This window comes from Marmota flaviventris, chromosome 16, assembly GCF_047511675.1.
Source record: "Marmota flaviventris isolate mMarFla1 chromosome 16, mMarFla1.hap1, whole genome shotgun sequence".
NCBI classification, from domain to species: domain Eukaryota; kingdom Metazoa; phylum Chordata; class Mammalia; order Rodentia; family Sciuridae; genus Marmota; species Marmota flaviventris.
Genome location: NC_092513.1, coordinates 17,257,416 through 17,278,575, shown reverse-complemented (window position 1 = coordinate 17,278,575; position 21,160 = coordinate 17,257,416). Strand labels below are relative to the sequence as shown.

General features: G+C 45.7%; 1 protein-coding gene across 1 annotated transcript in view; it reads left to right on the top strand.

Annotated features, from left to right (window-relative positions):
- Nedd4l (NEDD4 like E3 ubiquitin protein ligase) overlaps positions 1 to 21,160 on the top strand; it is a 304,001-nt gene that overhangs the window by 84,263 nt on the left and 198,578 nt on the right. Inside the window, exon 2 of the mRNA XM_027949006.2 lies at positions 13,423 to 13,496. Within this exon, the coding sequence (XP_027804807.1) occupies positions 13,423 to 13,496 (74 nt within the window). The remainder of the gene's footprint in view (positions 1 to 13,422; positions 13,497 to 21,160) is intronic.

Here is a 21,160-nt window from a genome sequence, read left to right as displayed (position 1 = left end):
GGATCTGCCCTGCTCCCCCGATGGCCTCAACATAGGAATTCACTTTGACTTTGGTTCTGCTGCCACCCCAGCCCCTTCCTGCTGGAAGAATTAAAAAAAAAAAAAAAAAAAAAAAAAAACCAGGTTAAGCATTCCCTTAGCATTCTTCATGTGACTTTTATTTTTTGCTTATTATCTATCCTGGCTACTTATATCAATAAGTAAAAAAAATACTTTTTATTTTTTGAGTCGTTAATATATCCAGATGGTTTTAATGTCTAAGAATATAAAGAAAGCTGTGTAGTGAAAGTCTCATTGTTTCCCAGCCACTCCTGTCCTCATCAATCAGTACTCATCCCCAGAATCAGCCAGGGTTCCCAAGATTCTTGTGTCCTGGTGAAGTTTACATTATGTACTTGCAAGCAAATATTTATGCACACATGCCCTTTTTAATGTAAAGATTGGCATACCTTGCAGAACATTCTCTTCCAATTCATGTGACAGTCCGTCTTGGGATTTCAAGTCTGAACATAAAAAATAACATTCTTACATTTTCTTAGTGCTGCATCATATGGATTCTATCCTGTTTACTTAAAAAAAAAAAATAAAAAAGAGCGGGGGCGGGGCAAAACAGCAGTCTCCCTTCTTAATTATGCCCCTTGGGTTTGAACATCATGCTGACCCAAGGCAGGGAATGATAACATCCCTGGCCATGGAATTTTAATAATGCAAGTGATTTATGCTGTCTTATTGCTCAGTCATATTGAACTTGAGATTAAAATATGTCCCCAAGATTCCCCCCCGCCACTGCCTTGATACTCTTGATACTCCACTGATGGGGCAGCCAAGTGCACACACCACTACAGTACTCCCATCCTGTGCCATTTGGCCGGTTACCTGGTCTGATGAGATCTTTCTGGATTCCGATTTGGTCATCTGACATCCAGTTGTGTATATCGGCCACAAATTGGATTAGCCTGCCATCAAAATCCTCATCCAAGTTTTTCTGGCTCAGAGCATTGCACAGGATGGATCTGATCATAGAGCCCTATGACATAACCCCTGGAACCTCCCTGGAGTTTCCTAATGATTATACTTTGGGTAGGAGTTGGTGCCTGGGAACAACTGAGCCCCAACTAGCTTTACTATTGGCTTAGGATCATCTCATCTGGAAAAATGTGAGTGTGGTGTTTGGTGTTGCCAGCCGGCTGGCTAAAGTCTGCGTGTAAGATGTGACCTGCATATCCTGGAGCTACTAGCCCTAACAGACAAGGACATAAGTGGTCTGTAAATCATATTCTTAGCAAACCTTGGGTATACCTAACTCTTCTTTTCCAAATGCTCAAAGGCTAAGTAATGGTTCTCTTTTCTGCTCTGCTTAGATGGATGTCATTTTTTTTCACTCTCCTGCAATGTTTGGGAGGACTGCATTGAGTGAGGGTGTTTTTGTGGTACTCTGGCTGAATGCTTGCACATTCCCTGCGACCCTTGTCCCTTATCTGTGAGCTGCTATGCAGCCCCTGTCTTCCAAGTTTCCTGTTTGGGCAGGACAACTACTCTAAAGAGCAGTGAGAAGAGGAGCAGGAGGAGAGCTATAGGGTACCGTGGAGGTTATGGTAGAAGGACTTACCTGGTCTAGAACCCTGAAAAGACTTCAAAAACTGTAGTAGTGAAGCTGACACTTACAGGACAGGTGGTCTGGGCAGATATAGCAAAGAGGTGGCATTGGCAGAGGCCTGACCAGTCTGTAATTTACAGGTGGCAGCCTGTCTGCACTGATACTCAGTGGTGGCATGAGGGGACACTAGAAGACAGGAGAACCACAGCTCAGAGACCCTGAAGGACTAGGATGGTCCTTGGCTTTATCATACCCCATGGTGATGGAGAGAAATTGCCATCGAGGCCAGGCAGGGGTGTCCCTGTGTGTTGGTGTCCTCAGGCTGAGCCCTGGTTCTGAGCACAGGCTCTCCAAGGCAGCCTGCCTCATGGTTCAACTTGCCTAGAGTGAAGATGCTAGTCATTGGTCCGGGGCCTTCACATCCGCACATATGCCATTTTCCTTGTGAAATCTATAGCTTGACATTTGTCTGAGCCTCTTAGGAGCATTGTTCATGTGTATCTGCACTGCGATGCTGGGGGCCCTTGGCATGCTGACCTGGGCCGTGCATCTTTCTGATCCTCCTTGGGGAGTCCCAGCTCTGAGGCCACAGAATTCCCCCTGGCATTCTTATTGGGCCATTGAGAGCCTGGACTCTCCACTCCCTTTTATTCAAGCTGCACGTTCTGTCCAAAACCCAGACTTCACTCTATTGCTAGAGGTCAGACTTACGTCTGCCATGAAAACTCTAGAATTTTAGATTTTGAGCCATGATTTTTGGCTTTCAACAAAGTGCCATTGTTTATTATGGCCATTTTTAGAACTGTAAACACAAGATAATTCTCATCTTAGTGATCTTGGAGGAATTTAAAAATGTTTCCTGTCTTGTGATTAGAAGTTCAGAACAAAAGAACCCTTGATAAATGGATTCTTTGAAGCCCTGGTACAGGGAGTATGACCAACTATTCTGGTAAAATGGGAATTTTTAATTAGCGGAAGAGAGTGACCATGTCCTTTGTGTGGGAACACTTGCCAGCTCATTCATTTCGTGGCCCCTGCTCAGTGACAGCCTCCTCTCTGCCCCATAATCGCTGAACTACTGTGGAATCTTGGCATGAGAAGACTTAATGTTTCTAATTGAGAGCCACTCCAAAAATCTGTCCACATGTGGAAGAACTTACATTCTTGCTAAGTCAGTATCTGGGTCATGGGAGATAGGAGCATGTTTCTTGAGGTGAGACTGAGCCCAGCCACCACCTGCTCCTAACTCCTCAACCTCCTGTTGCCCCTGAGCCCACGTGTGCATCCATCTCTTTTCCCTGGAGGTAGGTTATCCGTGAAATGGGATGTGGAGTGCCTCGGCTGCGCTCTACTCAAGCAAGCAACAAAGGCATCCAGTGTTGCCTCTCACAGGGAGGATTGTCACATGAGCACTTTCAAGGCATGGATCAGAATGGATCTAGTGACTGCATGATTCGGTACAAGCCCTATAGACCTGGCACTGGGATCGACTGACATCTTAGGGGTAATCCAGTGCAGCTCTGCTGGAACTTGTCTCCCGCCACCAACCGCCTTCCTGGAGGAGGTGGGTGTGACTGTGGCAGGCCAGCCAGCCAGCCCCTTTCTGGGCACATGCAGCTGTTAAAAGGCCACCTTCCCCCATCATCCTGCAGCTGGCTTCTCACACCCTGTGGCTCTGGTGGGTCCCCCTGCACAGGGTCCCAGCGGTGGCTGTTCTTGGTGGACTTGAGTTTCAGTTCTGTTTTCTTAGGGGCACTTCCCCCTCTGAGTACTTTCCAGAATGTCCACAGTTCTCTTAAAGGGACCAGGAGCCCTGGCTGGGGATTTTGCCTCTTCCCTTGCTTCCTGCATACTTTCTCTGAATACTGTATGAGATTTAGCAAACTTGTTAGGGTTTTGGCCTGTGCTGGACTCATCAGAAAGTCCTTGATTTTTGTTCCACACTGTTAAGCCACCTTCACCACTCTTCCCGTGTTTGTAATGTGGTTTTAAAGATGTCCAGGCTCAGGAAGACTGTACTGCGCTACACAGTATTTGAATAAATAGACTTCACAGCTACTAATTTATAGGCGCTAATTGACATGCTGGTTTTAATAATGCAGGGGACATATTGACCCTAGAAGATGTAGCTGAATTCCTCAGGGCAGCTCTTCTGATGTGCTCTAAGTCATCCCTGGGTTAAGTGTAGAGTCTTGCTTCCTCTTCTACCTTCCTTCCTTTTACAAGAGGCTGTTCACATTCCTGCTGTGTTCTTGCATTAAGTTAGTGCCCTTAGCAGCATGGCTTCAGTAGATCTTTCTGGATTGTGGATGTACCTGTGCTGTCCAATTCTGCATCCACTAGGCATGTGTGGCTGCTGAACACTTGGCTGATGTTAATTTTACTTTTAATTAAAGGGAAACAGCCTCGTGTTTCTGACTGGGCAGAGCAGCCTTAGAGGCTAATTGAGGAAATAAGTCTTATCTATGAGGTGGGGGAAAGGTGCCATTGGCCTGTTAAGTGTGGGCATAAAAGGAGTGCCTGGGCATGGTGCCACCTCCCATACGGGTTTCCATTTCTGATTCTGATGAGCTCCAGTTTGACTTCTCACTGAATCTTGTACATCTCCACCTGCCCGCTGGAAAGATTTCAAATTCAGGAAGCCCAGGTTTTTCATTTCCCTTAGCCCAGCATTTGCTCTTCTTCCCTCACTTCCTAGCAGCTAAGCGCATCAGCCTCCCCTGGCACAGAAACAGCAGGCTTCAGTGGGTTCCTTTTCTCTGCCGTTCAGGCCAGTTTGCCCATGCTGTTTTCCCAGAGTGACTCAGGAGCTAGTCCTATCCTCCATCCCAGGACCCTGCCAGGTGCATAGCAGACTGCAGAATTCCTGTCCCTGTCCTCTCTGGGCTCATCCCCTTCGGCCTGCCCTCTGCTCCTGTTGCTGATCTGCTGAGGTCTGCCCAGCACCACCTGCAGGATGACACTGCTTCTCCTGCACGCCCGCCCCTCCCAGTGTGTCCACTTGTTCTTTTTTGTCTGGAAGTTTGCTCCTCCCATTTCCTCATTCTTAGACCTTGCTCAAACATTTAACTCATCTGGGGTTTCCCTAACTTTCCAGCCTATTTCCCTCTCCCCATCCTGCCCATGTACACTAGTTTTTCTTCTTGGGGGTTCCTGTAGAACATCATCCATCACTGTTACCAATTTTTCTGTCATTTCAGTGACTTGTATGTGTTTTCATTGATCTGCTTTTTATTACTGCTATGAAATACCTAAGACAATCCACTTATAAAGAGATTTATTTTGGTTCAGTCTTGGAGGTTTCAATTCATGGCCAACGGCCCCATTGCTGTGGGCCTGTGGCAGCCCAGTACGTCATGGTGGGAGTACCAGCAGAGTCGAGCCATTCCCCTCATGGCTGGGAAGTAAAAGGAGAGAAAGGGGTGGGCTGGGGTCCCATTATCCCCATTGAGACTACACTCCCAATGACCTAAGACCTCCCACTAGGCCCTACCTCTTAAAATTTCTACCACCTCTAATAACACCAAGCTGGGATCAAGCCTCCAGTAGACAGCTTTGCTGGATGTGGCAGGTGCCACCTGCAGGAGTGTTGTTCTCTGTATGTGGAAGGTGAGTTCCTGTGGGCCTGCCCTCTGTCTCATTGGCTCATTATTGCTGTACTGCTTTCAGAAAGAAACGGGTGCTTTGGGTGGAATCACTGCTTGGACAGGAGCAGACCCCTGGGGATGTATAGGTGTTGAATGCAGGTACCAGGAAGAAGGGCATTGGGTCCTCATGACTTGCACAGGTATTTCTTGTAGGCAGCAAGTAGAGCCTGTGGTGATGAGTTCTCAGTGCCAAGTCAAGAAGTTTTAATTTGATCCATTCATTCACTGGGAGGCTCCACTGGAGCAATGGAGAGGGGACATTTTAAGAAGATTGGGCTCATGGTGGCAAGTAAATTAGGATGGAGAGAAGCTGCCTCACATAAATAGCAGTTACACAAAGTCTGGCACTTAACAGATACTCAGTAGTTTTTGAATGGACAAATGAGATTATGCTAGCTGGGATTGAACCATCCTGCCATTAGTGATAACATAAATTGAAGCCCTGGAATAGAGAAGGGGGCAGATTTGGAGTTATGTTAATAGCAAGTGTAAATTTCTTAGCTACACTCAAATTTTTCCTGGATGTTTTTCCCCAAAATTTCATGCTTTTGAATGTCATGTATCCTAGATTTTCTGGAGTTGCCTTAGCTTCATCACCATCTGGATGTGCGGTCCTGGTCCTGGGCTCTGTCATTTTCCCCCTCCTCCTTTGTTCTCACCACAGTACCTTAAGCCTCTCCTCCACAGGCTATGAGTGGTGCCCATGGTGCTTGTTGTAAGCCCCGAGGGCAGGGAGTGATTCCTCTTGAGGGTGCTCCCTGTGTTATTCCGGGCATTTTCGTTGAACTGGTACCAGATGGTGAAATTGGAGGACCAGGAGAGATTTTCAGAGAGACGCAGCAATAGAGGGCTGGGGAGCCCACTAAGAGTCCCAGAGTGGAACAGGTTTTGAGGGCAGGATGGGGTCGAGAAGATGGGGTGGTGGGTCAGGTAAGATTTGGAGATGATGGGAAAGGCGATAGGGCAGTATAGGTTTTTTGTTTTGACATAGGCAGAGAATTTGATGTATGATATTACAGTGACGAATACATATCATTATACATTTGTACAAACCCATAGAAAGCCCAAGACCAACAGTGAATTGAACATGCGTGTGCACTGTACGTGATTCTGATGTGTTGATGTGTGGGCCCAATACTGATGACAAGTGAGCCACTGGGAAGGACATCGAGTGGGGGGGGGGCTGTGCTTTTTGGGGCAAGAAGCACATGGGAAATCTGTGCTGCCCACTCACTTTTGCCATGAACCTAAAACTGCTCTAAAAACAAAGTCTTAAAAAAATCCATGAAGCCAGGTATAATGGTGCATGCCTGTAACCCCAGCTGCTTGGGAGGCTGAAGCAGAACAATTGGAAGATCAAAGCCACCCTCAGCAATTTAGCAAGGCCCTGAGTCTAAATACAAAATAAAAAGGGCTGGGGATGTGGCTCAGTGGTTAAAGCGCCCCTGGGCTCAATTCCCAATACCAAAAACAAACCCAAACGTAAGTGTGTGTGTGTAACAGGATCCTGTCTTGGGGTTGGGGTGAGAATGCCTAGAATGGGAAGAATAAGGGTACCTTCTTTGTAGTGGGCACTTTCCATATGTTACCTTTTTTTAATCTTGAAACAAAGTTACGTGGGCAGCGCACACACCATTTACATATTTCTGTGGTCCAACAAAATACTTCTGAAAGTAGTATTTACTGTGAGTATGCAGGTGTTTAGAATATAGAAGGTAAAAACATAAATTTAGAGGGGAATGGCCAAGATACTGAGATCCCCAACTTAGGACTTCATGTCCAGGAAGACAGCTGGTGTATATGTACAACCAGGGGTCACGGTGGCTCCCTGTGGAGGAAGAACATGATTTCCCCGTCCTGATATCCCCTTCTTTTGGGGGAGAGTAGCTGCCATTGTAGGAAAAGATGAAAACGTAAGTTCCAGAGTCATAGAAGAAAAGGCAAATCTCAGTGTCTTGAGTTTAAACTTGAAAGAGATTGACCATCAGGACCATTTTGATGATGATGTATCACAGAGGCTTTGTTGTTGGGTGTGGGAATCTTTTGCCACTATAAGGAGCAGGACTGCTGGGGTTCCAGATGCCTGTCGCACAGATGAACCGGAGTCCCGCCTGTTTCTACATGCACACCTTATTTATTAGTATGCTTTGTCGTGCGTGGCTTGGGCACCTTATCTTGCCTGCCTGTCTTGATAAAAACATTAGAAAATTTATTGGTAAAGAAAAGCACATTTCAAATGCACAGAACCAATCCTGTTACATAACAGCAGTGCAAAACAATAGGTCACTAACCGGAAGAGAGACAGCCACTGGGTTTGGCCTAGCCTCTTCTCTGCCTGCTCCTTCTGAGTTGTACAGCCAGTCTAAGAATAATATTTTTATTGTCCAAGCCAAGCCACCTTAGTTAAATATTTGATTCTACTGGAGTCATAAACGGGGATCAAAATATCATGCATAGATTTTATGAAAGTAATTAAATGTTTCAGAAAGTTCAGTGGCTCAGCATGGGGCCCACTGCTTGTGATAAATTAGTCACACACCTTGTCATGTGTTTCCTTACCAAGTGACCTTTGCTGCTTATCTGTATTTACACTTTTCATTTTGAGGAAACGATCTCTTTGCTGTGTGTATAAAAACTTTTTACAGAGTGACACACTCTGAACTTCAGACAGGAATGAAACTTCCTGCAACAGCTACTTGTAAACAGTAAGTACTCAATAAATGCTCTCTTCTCTTCACCTCCCAGCTGTTGCCTGTAGACTACATAAATCAGCTCCTATTCAGCATCTTTCAAACATGCAACTCTATACCTTTGAGTTGGCCATAAAAATAACTTGCAGGTTGAATTTTCTCATGACAGAAATGCTTATTGCGGTAAGCCTGGATGATCCAAAATTTTCATTTTTCTTAGGTTTCTATGAAAGTTTATTTTTGGTGCTGAAGATTGAACCCAGAGGCCTCATGCATGCTAGGCAAGCACATTTTGTCCCCTAAAAACAACTCCAGCTGAAAGTTTAGTTTTTAAACAAAAATTCTGATGTTTCAGAAGGAAACACTGCAAATAAACAAAAGTAAATTATCATTATTCAGAGGCCATTACTATTACCATTATCCTTTCCAGACCTTTGACTTAGAGATGACAGCAACCTTTGGTTTCAGGCGGGACTGACTAGAAGTCTGCTGGCAGCTCATGCCCTCAGAGGGTGGTAGGTCATTTTGGGGTGTAGGTGCTCTGCTTTACTGGCTTCCTGAGGTCCCCCCTCTTGAGTACCTTCTCCACTGAGCAGAGGGGTTAGGCTGAGACAGAAGATATTGAGTTTAACTGGCTTATGGCCAGTGGAAAAGCCTGTCATTGTAGTCCCCAAAGGACTGCCCTTAGCTGCAAGGAAGCTGGGAACAGAGTCCAGCTGCGTCCAAGTACAAAGGGGACACAGCTTCTTGTACTTTGGCTGTAAATCAGAATTTTAAACTAAATGCTTTATTTTGAACCTGTTGTTGCAGACTGAGTCTAGTCCTCTGTCTGCACCCCTCAGAAGCTGCGGGGTCTCTGCCCAGCTGTTCTGCCTGCTGCTGTCCTTCCCTGTAGCCCATTTCCCACCCAGCCACAGCGGTACTTGTCAGACTGTATCACCCCCAGGCCTGAAAACTTTCCCCATGATGGTTGGAATGGTGTCCACCTTCCCCTGGGGCTGCCCGTCGGGTCTCGGCCCCTCCGCTGTCCTTCACCCACTGGGTGCTCCCTCACTGGCCTCTCCCTGGGATGCTGGGCCAGGCCTGCGTCAGCCCACCCAAGCCTCCTGTCCCATCTCGTCACTCTGCCGCCTTAGGTCTCGGCTTGAGTCCTCATGGGAGACCTTTCTTGTCACATCATCCTGAATTTCCTGCCCGCTCTGCTCGGGTGCTGCCACTAGCTGCCTTGTGGTCTCAAAGCGCTTGGGCCACCAGCTGCCGTCCTGCGTGCTTGGTTTGCATCATGTACCCTGCGCTGTCCCCCTGCCTGCTCGGTGGTGGACTCTGAGCAGGAGCTCAGTCTGGTTTACATTGCTGTCCCCAGATACGGTGTCAGTAATTACTTGTGGGATAGAGGAATGTTGCCACGGGTTCTTGCACGTTTTTGGTTACAATGTTATGCCCCCTTACGTGGAATGAGCCCTTATGATAGAGGAGCTTTTAGGTGCCTTTTCAATTATAAAGGTGCTTTGGTGAGTATTCTTCTTCTGGTCTTCTGTTGGGGTTTTTTGCTCCTATCTGTACTACTTGGGATTGATTTCTAAATGAGGTTTTATTTACTGGAAGGTGTGTGTGTGTGTGTGACAGTGACATTATAAGGTATTTGGTGTGTGTTGCCATTTGCCCTTTGAGAAGACTGCTGACTCCCAAGCCCCACATAGTTGGGAGCCCTTGGGGGCTTCTGCTGGGAGTGGAGGTGAGGAGGGGTCCCGTCTTTGTCACTGCTGTGCCCTTACATCTTTGAGTCTAGGGTCACAGTTGTTTCTTATAGTAAACAAATGAATTGATTTATCTTAGAAAAATTCTAGTTATTCCTTCACTTAAGTTTCTTTTTCTTCACCTATTTGTGGAAATGTTATGTGACTGCCTGCAGGAAGAACCAGGGCTGTATCTGCCCTGTCCCAGTAAGGCCACCCAACATCAGTGTGAACTTGGGGAATCTGGGGGTCAGCTGCATGTATTCCTTCAAATTCAGGCCAGGTTTGGTTGAGTCCTGGACCAAATCTGAGGAAAGTTCAACACACCACCCAGGATTTCTGAACAATTGCAAGAAAGAGGCAGTGTGGTGTGGGACCAACTGTACCTGGCTTTCCGTCCTACATACTGTCCTTTCCAAGTCCTCTCAGGTCAGTCATAAGTGCAAGGCTCTGCTGTTCAGGAAGAACCAGGGCTATAACTGCAGTGGTCACAGCAGGAGTTGCTACTTCTCAGGTCTCGTCTTCAAGGCCCATTTCTCCTTCCTGCTGCCAGCTCAAGCATGTGCCCCTTCAGCCAGCATGGGACAGGGAGGTGGGACAGGGAGGCTTGGGTGGGCTCAGACCCATCACCTCCTTAACGGTTCCCACCCACTCCTGCACACAGTGTCTAGGAGGTTGCTGGCTGGAGTATTTGTAATTAGGCTTGTTTTTCTCTGGAAATTTCCCGTCATCCTTTTCATTTCAATGATTCTGTCTCTCAAGTCAAATCTGAATCCCTTTGCCTGGCAGACCAGCGTTTCCTCTTAACCATCCACCTGTGGTTGTCAATGCTGTGGGTACTAGGAGGCCACCGACACTCCCCAGGTGTGCAAAAAAACTCCACACAGATGTGCTGCCCAATTTTGACCCGGATATAAAATAGCACTTGGACGGTGCGAGCCATTGAACTGAGCCACTGTGGGAGGATCACGATTGACATCTGGGAACAACTTGCTGAGAAATAGAAAACGTTAAGCACCTCCATGTGCTTCACATCCCATGCTGATGAGAGATTGGTGACCTCTGGCCTGTGTGTGTACAAGAGAAAGAAAAGTCAGTGCTTAAAGGAACCAGGGGATCAGCACTTTAACCCCCTGGCATTTTTGTAAGCCTGTGGACACACGGTCGTGCTGTGGTAGGGTTATGTTTCAGTTGTGCCTGACTCGCCTGGTTTTGCTTTGCGTCTCTTAATCCTTTCATGGGGCCTGTCGAACTTGAATCCACACAAGGGTAGAAGGGGGATTGATAAAAGCACAGATGAGTTGAGAGTGTCGTTTTAAATCATTTGTACTGCCCACGCATTTGTTCATGGGCAGCTTTGTCTCTGCAGATGGTTGGGTGGATGGTTGAATCCCTGAGTGTAAATGACTGAGGCGCATGCTCCAATTGATGCATGATCTGTGGTTGATTGGCAAAGGCCCTGCGTCCTGTTCTCTCCTTGTCTTATTTTTGCCCTGCCTTTAATCTTCTTCAACATTGCTCGATAATTATCGCCTTTGAATTATATAATTTTCCTTTTCCTCACCTAGGTCTTGACTAAATGTATTAGACTTATAAATTGCTGATACTTCTCCTGATGATCAGCACTTGTGTTTCCAAGGATCTTTCTTTCTTTTTTTTTGGCCTTTATGGCAAAATTGTGTTATAACAGAGTATAATGTTAATAGATATAAATTGTAGAGTTTTAAAATTATATTTATAGTATTCCAATTTTAAAAGAATGGCACATAATTTTAGAAAATCTGAAAATGTGTATACAGGTCCATATATATACATATTTACACGTATATATATATGTATGTGTGTATATATATATATACATATAATATGTCTTTTTGTATATAAGTAGGTAAATTTTAACTTAACAAGAAATTTGGATGCTCTGAATTTTATATCCAATAATTCCATAGAGCTAGAAGTTTTTATAATTATAATTATTTTAGGATAGGGGATAGTAGAGGACAGGAAAGGCAGCAGAACACAACAGACACCAGTACGGCAACATGCAAATCAATGGATGTGCAACCGACGCGACTCCGCAATCTGCACACGGGGTAAAAATGGGAGTTCACAACCCACCCGAATCAAAGCGCGAAATATGATACATCAAGAACCATGCAATGCCTCGAACAACCAACAATAAAAATTAAAAAAAAAAAATCAACCCCATGTTCAAAAATCAATATATGTATGATTATCTTTAAATCAGTTTCTGTTTCAGAACTCATGCATTTATACTTGTTTTCCCACTCATTTTGAAATTAATATTTTTTTAATTATGCTTAATTTTTGAAACACATTCGATCTATTAGCAAAACCCAAACAAACTCATTATGAAATACTAGACCTCATATTACCACAGAAATTAGAGCAATTTTGAATTCATGCCTGAACATAAATATCATATTCCATGTATATGTAAAACATAATTTAAAATTTCCTTTTTAAATTTGCATAAAATCTATTATTTATTTGTCCTGGGATATATTCATGTATCATCTAAGAAAAAATTGGTATACATGGAACACACCATTTATCTTTCCCTATAAAAACACTATAGTTTTCAAACATTTTCAGAGGTATGGTGGAAAAAATACACATGTTATCTGATATTCATTTTATAAAAGTAAAGTTATTAACAGAAAATTCAATACAAATTCTGAACTTATGTTTATACCAAAATTGAATTTGAAGTAAAATCCAGTACTCCTATGGAAAAAGTATATCCTCTCCAAGGATCTTTCACTAATTTTTTTTTTTTTTTAATCTCTCGTTTCTTTTGCAGACTTGGCTAGAACTACCATCTACCAGTTCTACACTGGTGGAAGTCTCTAGCATGACCAGGTGTTTTTCCCATTTATCTATTTTGCCATCTGATTGTCTCATAAGCACCTTGGACTCAGAGCTCTGCTTCAATTGATGTTAACAGTGACCCAAACTGGAAACGAGATTTACTTTGGACTTTTATCACCCACCTCCTCCTAGGCCATCACAACATTAGAGTCCTATATTGTTGGCCTGCTTGTCACCTCCAATAGGCCCATGAACAGATACGTATTTTTTATTTCAAGGTCAATTTCAATGCCCAGTGTATAGGAACTGCAAGGAAATAGTAATAGAGTGGACTAATGAATGGGTGAACCAACACTTTTCTGGCTTCTGAGATGGTTTGGGACAGTTGCTATTCAGGATGATGCTTTTTATGTAGTTTTATTGAAACACAGGGATTGCTTTTGCTTGCTGACGCCAAATATTTTGAAATTTTGAAAAGCAGTGATTTCTGAGAGAATTTTTTTACCATAGAAAACTTTCAGTCCTTTATCCCATGCCACACTTAACAGACTTATTACGTTTGTTACATGGTGGTTCTTGGACTTTTATGTGGGTAGTTTCATGTCTGTGGTTGTTTTCTGGTACGACTGGGAAGCACTTCCTCAAAGGCAGGAATAGTTGACGTTAGTGACCTCTTGGAATGAAACGTGGGCTTTGCTAGCTGGCTGCCTCCATCTCTGGAGCCCTGGCATCTTGGAGTTGCTGCACTTCTTTCTGGACCTCACTGTAAGGAAGAGTGGCGTCTGCTCCAGGCACCCCATTCTGTGCCAGTGCTGCACTAGGCAGAAGTCACAGCCTTGAAAGTTGGGTGCAAGAGTGCAGTATGTTGAAGATCAGGGTGTTTTTTTTTTTTTTAACTTTATTTTTTCTCTCTCCAACAGGGAGAATCCCGTATTCTCAGAGTAAAAGTTGTTTCTGGAATTGATCTCGCCAAAAAGGATATCTTTGGAGCCAGGTACGTGTGATTTATTTGTTTAGGTGGGCTTCTGTAGAGCATGGCAAGTACTTTTCAAATTTGGATGTATGTCAGAACCACCTGGAGGGATTTTTTTCCCCCAGGGGCCACCAGCAGAGGTTGACAGGTTGCCTGGTGCTGTTGCATCTAGCCCAGGGCCACATTTGCACAGGGATCTAACTGTGCATCCCAAGGGCAGTTAGCAGGCTCCCCCTCTGGGTGGGCCCATTACATGAGGAAGTTAGAGTCTATGGCTGTGGAATTTTTTTTGCTCTGAGGAGAGAGAGTGTTTAGAAATGTGACTGTGCTCATTTTAATACAAGGGCTCTCGACATCCATGGTGACATCCGTGGATTCAGCCAACCTCCAGCCAAACATATTTGTGCAAAATCAATTATGTCAGTACTGAACACATCATTATTTCCTAAATAATATGGTATAACTATTTAACAGCACTTGTGATGGGTATTATAAAGTAATCTGGAGATGAGTTAAAGTATACAGGAGCACGTGCATAGGTTATACACAAATTCTACACCATTTTATATCAGGGATTTGAGCATTTAGATTTTGGTGCCATGAGGGATCCTGGAACCAGTCCCCCAGGGATGCTAAGGGATGGCTGTATTTTTTCCCCCACTAGCTTTGGGAAACATGAAAGTGTCATTTTGTTCCTGCGAGAACTGGATATCCTTGATGTGTATAGTTCAAGGGAAGAGATTTGGTGATGGCTATGCTATTTACCAGGGGCAACAGCCGGAGCTTTCTGGTTGTTTTACCACCACCCCTGCCCCCCAGTTCTATATGTAATATTCACATACTTTAAAACCACCCTTTTGTCCTGCTGGACTCTGTGATATGTGGCCTCCAGTTAGTGCACTGGTGGCCAGGTGAGGGTGAAGCCACTTTAAAGTAGGAATGAACTGGGTTTGGGACAACAGATCATTTGAGCTTTAGACCCAGGAGGACATCAGAGATGGTCTCGTCCTGCCTTCCCACTTTATGGTTGACAGAGCTCAAGTTCAGAAGCTGTTTGCCCAGGTCACACAAGCCAGGGTGCTGGAAGACTGACCAGAACAACCTGCCTATCCCTGCCCAGGGCTCTGGTCAGTCTGTGGCAGTGGTCTGGCTTATCGTGGGTTTCTCAGGGCAGGTGGCTGCTGAATAGTCTAATCGGGTTACTGGTTTCTTCCTGTTGGCCCCTATGCTGTGGCCCTTGGTGACTGCGGTTATAGGGCCTCCGCCTGATGCAGGAGCCTTGGAGTAAGGAGGCCCCTTTCTGTCTGACTGTCGTCCCCACATGCCCCAGAAGTTCGTGCCAACAGTGGTCACACCCCTACTGTCTGATCTGCCATTTAGTTTTGTCTGTTAAAGAATTTGTAAGTTACTAGAATGACACCTAGAGAAATTACGAAGAAATACAATCGAAACAATATTGGTAAAATTCTTAAAATATCCCTGTGCCTGTGTGTGCCTCAGGTGACAAATGGAGGGTTAGCTCCTGGCGTGGTGTCACAGGGGACCTCCCGTCTTGAGTGTAGGCTTGACACTGACAGCAGCCCCCTGGAGGGCCCTTCCCATGGGACAGTGAAGTCACTCTTAGGCACAGGCAGGCCAGAGTGGGACGGAGGCAGGAGAGTCCCTGCTTCCTCTGTTCCCACGTAGAGCAGCGCTACCTGCTGGTTTCGGGCCACTCCTCACCCCTGAAGTGAAACGCCATTTCCTGGGATTCTCAGTCTGCCCACCGCAGAGCCTCCCTTTCTCTGGAGGCTTTGGCTCATGTGTCCGTCCTCTCTCAGCCCCTTCTGGGGCCACGTGGGCACTAGGTTTAGGATGCACAGGTGTATTATCTGGTGGCTTTCTAACTTTTTTTTTGCTGGTCTCTCTGTTGCTAAATTAAAAATGTACTGGACACAGACATCTCACATTTTCCTGTCTTTCACCTCTTAACAGCACCAAGAACTAGAGCAAAAACTTTAATTTTTTTTTTCAAACATTTACATGATTACTAGTAGTTGTGCTGTTAGGTTAAAAATGCCTGTTACTGGTGGCGCACGCCCATAATTCCAGTAGCGAGGGAGGCTGAGGCAGTAGCATCGTGAGTTTCAAACCAGCCTCAGCAACTTGGGCCCTAAGCAACTCAGATCCTGTCTCTAAATAAAACATAGAAAAGGGGGTGGGATGTGGCTCTGTAGTTAAGTGCCTCTGAATTCAGTCCCCAGTACTCCCCTCCCCCAAAAGCCTATTGCTTTCACTCTTTGCAGTAAAATTAATTACTTGAAAGAAGTTGGATTTAGATAATCTTGACATGTTTTTTAAAGTTGATTAATTTTCTTTTGCATTTTTATCCAAACTTCTTCAAAAACAAAATTGATTCAGATTGGATTTCTCTGCCTACTGTGAAGGTGTGAGGTTGAAATCGTAGGGGAATGAGGCTCAGAATCTTAGAGTTGAGCAAGTTTCAGCCTTGAAGTTTTATTCTCTGGGTTTTTTTAGGGATAGGGTGAAAAAGGAGCTGTCCTCCAAGATGTTAATTAGAAAGAGAAATCGTGTTTTGGCCTCATGCATCCATTGGCAGAAAGTGAGCCAGAAACTGAACCCTCTTTCTGTCCCTCCTTTTCTGAGGTTAGTGAGAGGAAACCCACACCTCCCTGCCTGCTTTCCTCCTTCCCTCTCCTCCTCTCTCAGGTGTCAGCCGACTTTTAAGTGCGGTTGTTCTTTAAGGACCTGTTTGCTGATGAGTGAGCTAAATCTGAGGGGTTGGCGCAGTGTGGGTTAGTGCCATGTTGGCACTCACTCTGGGGTAACAGGGGTGGCACCAGCTATTACCTTTTATTTGGCCTGATGACCTTAATGCTGCCTTTGGGTAAAGCCTTTAAAACCACCCATGTCATAGTGTACCCTGTAGAACAGGGACGACCCTTTCCTCAGACGAGGCATGTGAGACTCGGGAAGGAACCCAAAGTAACTCCAGTTGACAGGCAGTTCTGAGGTGTTCTAAGTTGGTGGTCACCAGCGAAGGAGGTTCTGTAGTGTTTCTGCCATCCACTGTGTCCTTCAGAGCCTAGACCAGCAAGTCTCCCTCGCCCCAGCCTACCCCCAAGTATTCTGTCCCCCTCGTGTGTCTCTGGGTACCTTTGCCTGCCCTGGCAGAAGGAGGGGGGAGGAGGAAGAGGAGGAGGGGCCGTGCTCGTGGGCAGTGTTGTCAGGACCCTGGATCTGCAGCCTCTGGGCTCCTTCTGTGTCTCCAAGGGAGGTCATTTGGTCCCTTGGCCTGAGGTAGGGCCAGAGTGTGATGGTTGAATGTGATTGACGGGGCCAGCTGGGGAGGATGGAGCATTTCATGGCTTGCCCTTCCAGGGTGGTGGTGGGGAGCTGCCGGATGCCCATGTGGGGTGGGAGTGTGTGGGGTGCTGGGGCTCCCTCAGCTGAGGTGACTGGTCCTCCCTTGAGAGGCCTGTGTCTGAAGTGCCCTTATTTTTGTCTCTCTGGGCCCCAGTCCCGTGCTTAAGACGCCGGATCATCTTCCACCTTCCCTCCAGCAAAGTCCGACTTGATTAAAGGCACCTTTGTTCAGAGGAGACCCGATAGTTGAGTTGTGGCCCTGCCTGAATGGTGGAGTTGGCACACTCGGAGGGCAGCAGTGGTGGTGAAGGACGGTCCCCTTTGGCCGCACCTGGAGGTTGAGAAAGGGCAGTTATGGTCATACATCTAAACAGGGACTCTGGAAGAAATGCCCCGTTGGGTGGATGTTAGGGAGTAAGGTGTAAGTTGAGGTTCTGGTGACTCTGGATCAGAGTCTTCCAGTCTTGACTTCCATGCCATGAAAAGACCGCTATTTTTTTTTTTTTTCCAAAATAGTTTTTGAAACACTGCTGAGCAAGGGAAAATTAAACCCTTTAAAAGAACAGACTGAGTAAAGTGCTGTTAATCCTCAAAAGGGAGGTAGATCCCACTGCACAGGAGCATTGCGGGCCCCAACACAGCCTCCTTTCCCCTGAGCTTTTGCTTCAGCTGTTCTATACCTGAGACCATCCTCATACCTCGCCCAGGTCACGGTGGCACCTTTGATGGCTTGGCCTTCAGTGCTCAGCTGGCCAGTCCTCGTCTCCTTGAGCATTCAAGCCGCCTCCTGGTCTCTAGAAGGTTACTTCCCGTCTTTGTGGTACCCATAATTCCTGGGCAGCACTGGGCATAGTTCTTCATGGACTTGATTTGTCTATACTGATTTCTTATAATTGTTTTATAGTTGTTCCTAAAGTAGATCATTAGCTCCTGGTGGCCAGAATTGCATCGTTCTTTTTGTCTTCAAGGCACTTAGTGGGTCCTCAAGAAGCAATCACCAAGGGTACAAGAACTGGGAGCTGGCCCCTCTCCTCCTTGCTTCCTGTCCTACTCTTGTCATGAAAACTCGCCATTCTCTAAATGTGAAGTTGCCTCCTCGTTCCTTAGCTGTTTTCCCCCCTCCGTCTGAAATCTGCACATGTGCTTTCTGGCAGCTACTCACTCATCTCTCAAGGGCCAGTTCTTGTGGCAGTATACTTGCTGAGGTCCCCTGTCCCGTGACCCCAGCTGAGGAGAACAGAACAGTGGCTGCCACTTGAGCTGCGGTGGTTCCACAGGTCTCCTCCTAGTCCCTGCCTTGTTACTGTTTGTAGGCCCAGAGGCTCACTCAGTGGAATGTGGTCAGGGTGTGCTGTGGCCCAGCTGCCGACCTCCTCCTCCTGAGGTCTGTGGACTTGTCCCTCTTGTCCCCCAGGCATGTAGGGGAGGTGCTCTTTCTGATTCTCATGGGGGCTCTGTGTGGACCTGCAGAGGAGGCCTTCCCGGGACTCCCATGAAAGGTGAGTGCCGAGAGATGAAGGGGAAGCACCCGAGAAAAGAACCTTGGGCACTCGGGGGATGGCAGCCAGGAAAGGTCTCCATCTGCTGCTAATATTTGTGTAAAATTGCTACCTCATACCCTGAAGGAGGAGCATAGTCTCACTGTGCTAAATTCCAGAGTCTTCTACGGGGTCATGTGACCAAGCTGGGCTGGGAATGGAAGGTCAGAGCCCTGCACCCAGGGATCAGGACACTGGTGCTAAAGGTCCTCTTGGCTGCCTGCCACCCCACAAAGAAGTGGAGGTGATGAGCCAGGCGTCAGCACCAGCTGACCAGGGTGAGCACCAGGGCAGTTCCTAAAGGGTCCGACACCTCATCAGGAGTTGCAGGTGGGGATCAACAGGCCACTTGCCCGAGTACCTTGTGGGGACTGTCTAGCCCGGCCTGAGCAGAGCCTGAGACCTTGGCCAAGTGAGCCAAGCACACACTCCTGCCTGAGGTGGATGAGGTCTGCAGTCGACACCCTTTGGGATCTTGGGCTTAACCACCCTGGGCTTGATGGAGGCCTCCATAGCCTCGGCAGGGACACTCGTGGCCTTCCATATTGGCCTGCATGTTTCTCAGGCCTTGTTGTGCTTCCTGACAAAATGCGTGTTCTCAGGAACTTGGGGTTTACCCCCTCATGACTTTGTGATCAGGGTTTCTTGATGCCATTTTTGAGATTGGGTGTATGTGCTATGGTTCTTGGACTTGGCCATGCCTGTGTTGTAATTTGGAGTTCCAGGGAGAGGAATCCAGATGTGGTCTCAACTACTTAGGTAGGAGCTAACTTGATCTCCCCAGTACCTCTATGCATTAAGTGCTATTGTTCTTCCCATTTTGCAGATAGGGAAACGGAGGCAAGAAAGAATAAGATGTTACCTCTCTACCACCACTAGATTGGAGAACCGGTTGGAACTGAACCAAAGCCTTGGCCCCTCACAAATGTTCTTTACAGAATGTTATTGAGTGCTCACAGTTGGCAGGCAACGTGCTGGAACCCAGGGTGATGTCATCAGATCCTGTCTGAACTTTATGAGGAGGTATTAATTGTCTCTATTTGGGTGAGGAAATTGAGAGGTTGTCATTGGCCCAAGGTCAGACAAAGCTGTCAGAAGTAGAAAACAAATTAAGTCCAGACTTACATGGGTTTGATGTCATGCTTTCTCCAATGATAGGTTGGTGTTCCTCCTGGAAGGCGAGTTCAGGCATTGGTTGGTCATTGGACTAGATGACCATCAGGTTCCCCTTAAAACCGAGATGGATGATATGGTCCTTTTCTTTTGTGAACAGATTTAAGGAAACTGGCCATTGTATTTGATATTTGACCAAGCTTTTTAAACTGGAAATACTATAAGTCATTATGATTATAATAGATACTTTGTCAAGTAAGATCTGAAAGATTTTCTTCTAAACTTAGGGTATCTTTTCAGGTTTCAGACTGTCTTTTCAGTTGCACCTTTGTTTCTAAATGTTCAGCTTTCTGCAATAGGTGTAAGCAGGGACAGGATAGGTCATTTTATTGCAATTTTAGTGTAACCTTCTCCATCTTTTTTTTCCCTCAGTGACAATCGGTTTTCATTTGAGGTTATAAAAGATGCATTTAAGACTAAAGCTACTCCTTAACATGTAGCAGTGGTGGATAAGGCAGACCCGCTGCAGATCTCCTTGCCCTCCTGGAGAGCGTTGCAGGACATTTGTTCCATAGCTTTTTTGCATGTGGTGAGCCCTGAGCATCATGTTATACCTGTTTGAGTTGCCATCCATTCTTTCTTTTGGCAGCTGGGGATTTGAAATTTAAAACACACATTGAAGGCATTGGGAAGATGGCAAAAAAAAAAAACCTTGTGTCTCCCAGTGACTGAGAGTAAAGGGGCCTCAATGCTACATGATGCTGGTCTGTGGCCAGCTGACAATGGTTTGCTTTATCTAGATTCCAGGTGGTACAATTTTGCTGTTAGCTTCATCAGTTATCCCCCCAGGTATTCAAAAGTGAATTGTACACATTATGGTAACTAGTCCCTAAATACTTCAGTCCACTTAATAAATACCCCCCAAACTTATTTCTATATAACTAGAGGACTGTTTTCATAAAATTAAAAATAATTGCCTAATGGACAATATTACCAGATACATTATCTGTGTTCTCCCAAATGTCGCTAAAATGCCTCTTGTATCTGAGCTGTTGAAATTCAGTTAAGAATCATGTTTTGCACTTAATTGGTAGGTCTGTTCAGAGTCTTAACCTAGAACGGTTTTTCTCCTTTCCCCTCTTTGAAATGACAGGTAGGTTGTGTTACTTTCCAAATTCGATCGTTTCCTGATAATATTATCAGTTAATGAATCAATGTGTTCTTCTTTCCCACGTGTTTCCTGCTTATTAGACCTTGCATCTAAAAGTTGGATCAAATGCAATTTAAACGTTGGCAGGATGAGTGATAGTGTGTGCACCTGGAAGGACTCGGTGCCCAGTGATGCCATTATCAGTGGTGCAGAGGTTGATATCTGGTTAACCTGGGGGTGGTCTGATTCCACCAGTGTCAAATTACAAATTTTTTCCCCAGATGACCAGCAAGTAAATGGTGAAGGGATGTATTCACATTATAAACATGTAAATTGTAATTAATAAATTAGTTAATTATGGTAGTGCTGGGGCTTGAATCCAGAGCCTCACACATGCTAGGCCAGTGCTGTACTACTGAGCTACACCCCAATCCCTACATGTAAATTTTATTTTTTTCTCTTAAAGGATTAGAAATCGTTATTTTCCTTTGCTTTTTTTTTTAAAGTAAATCCTCTCC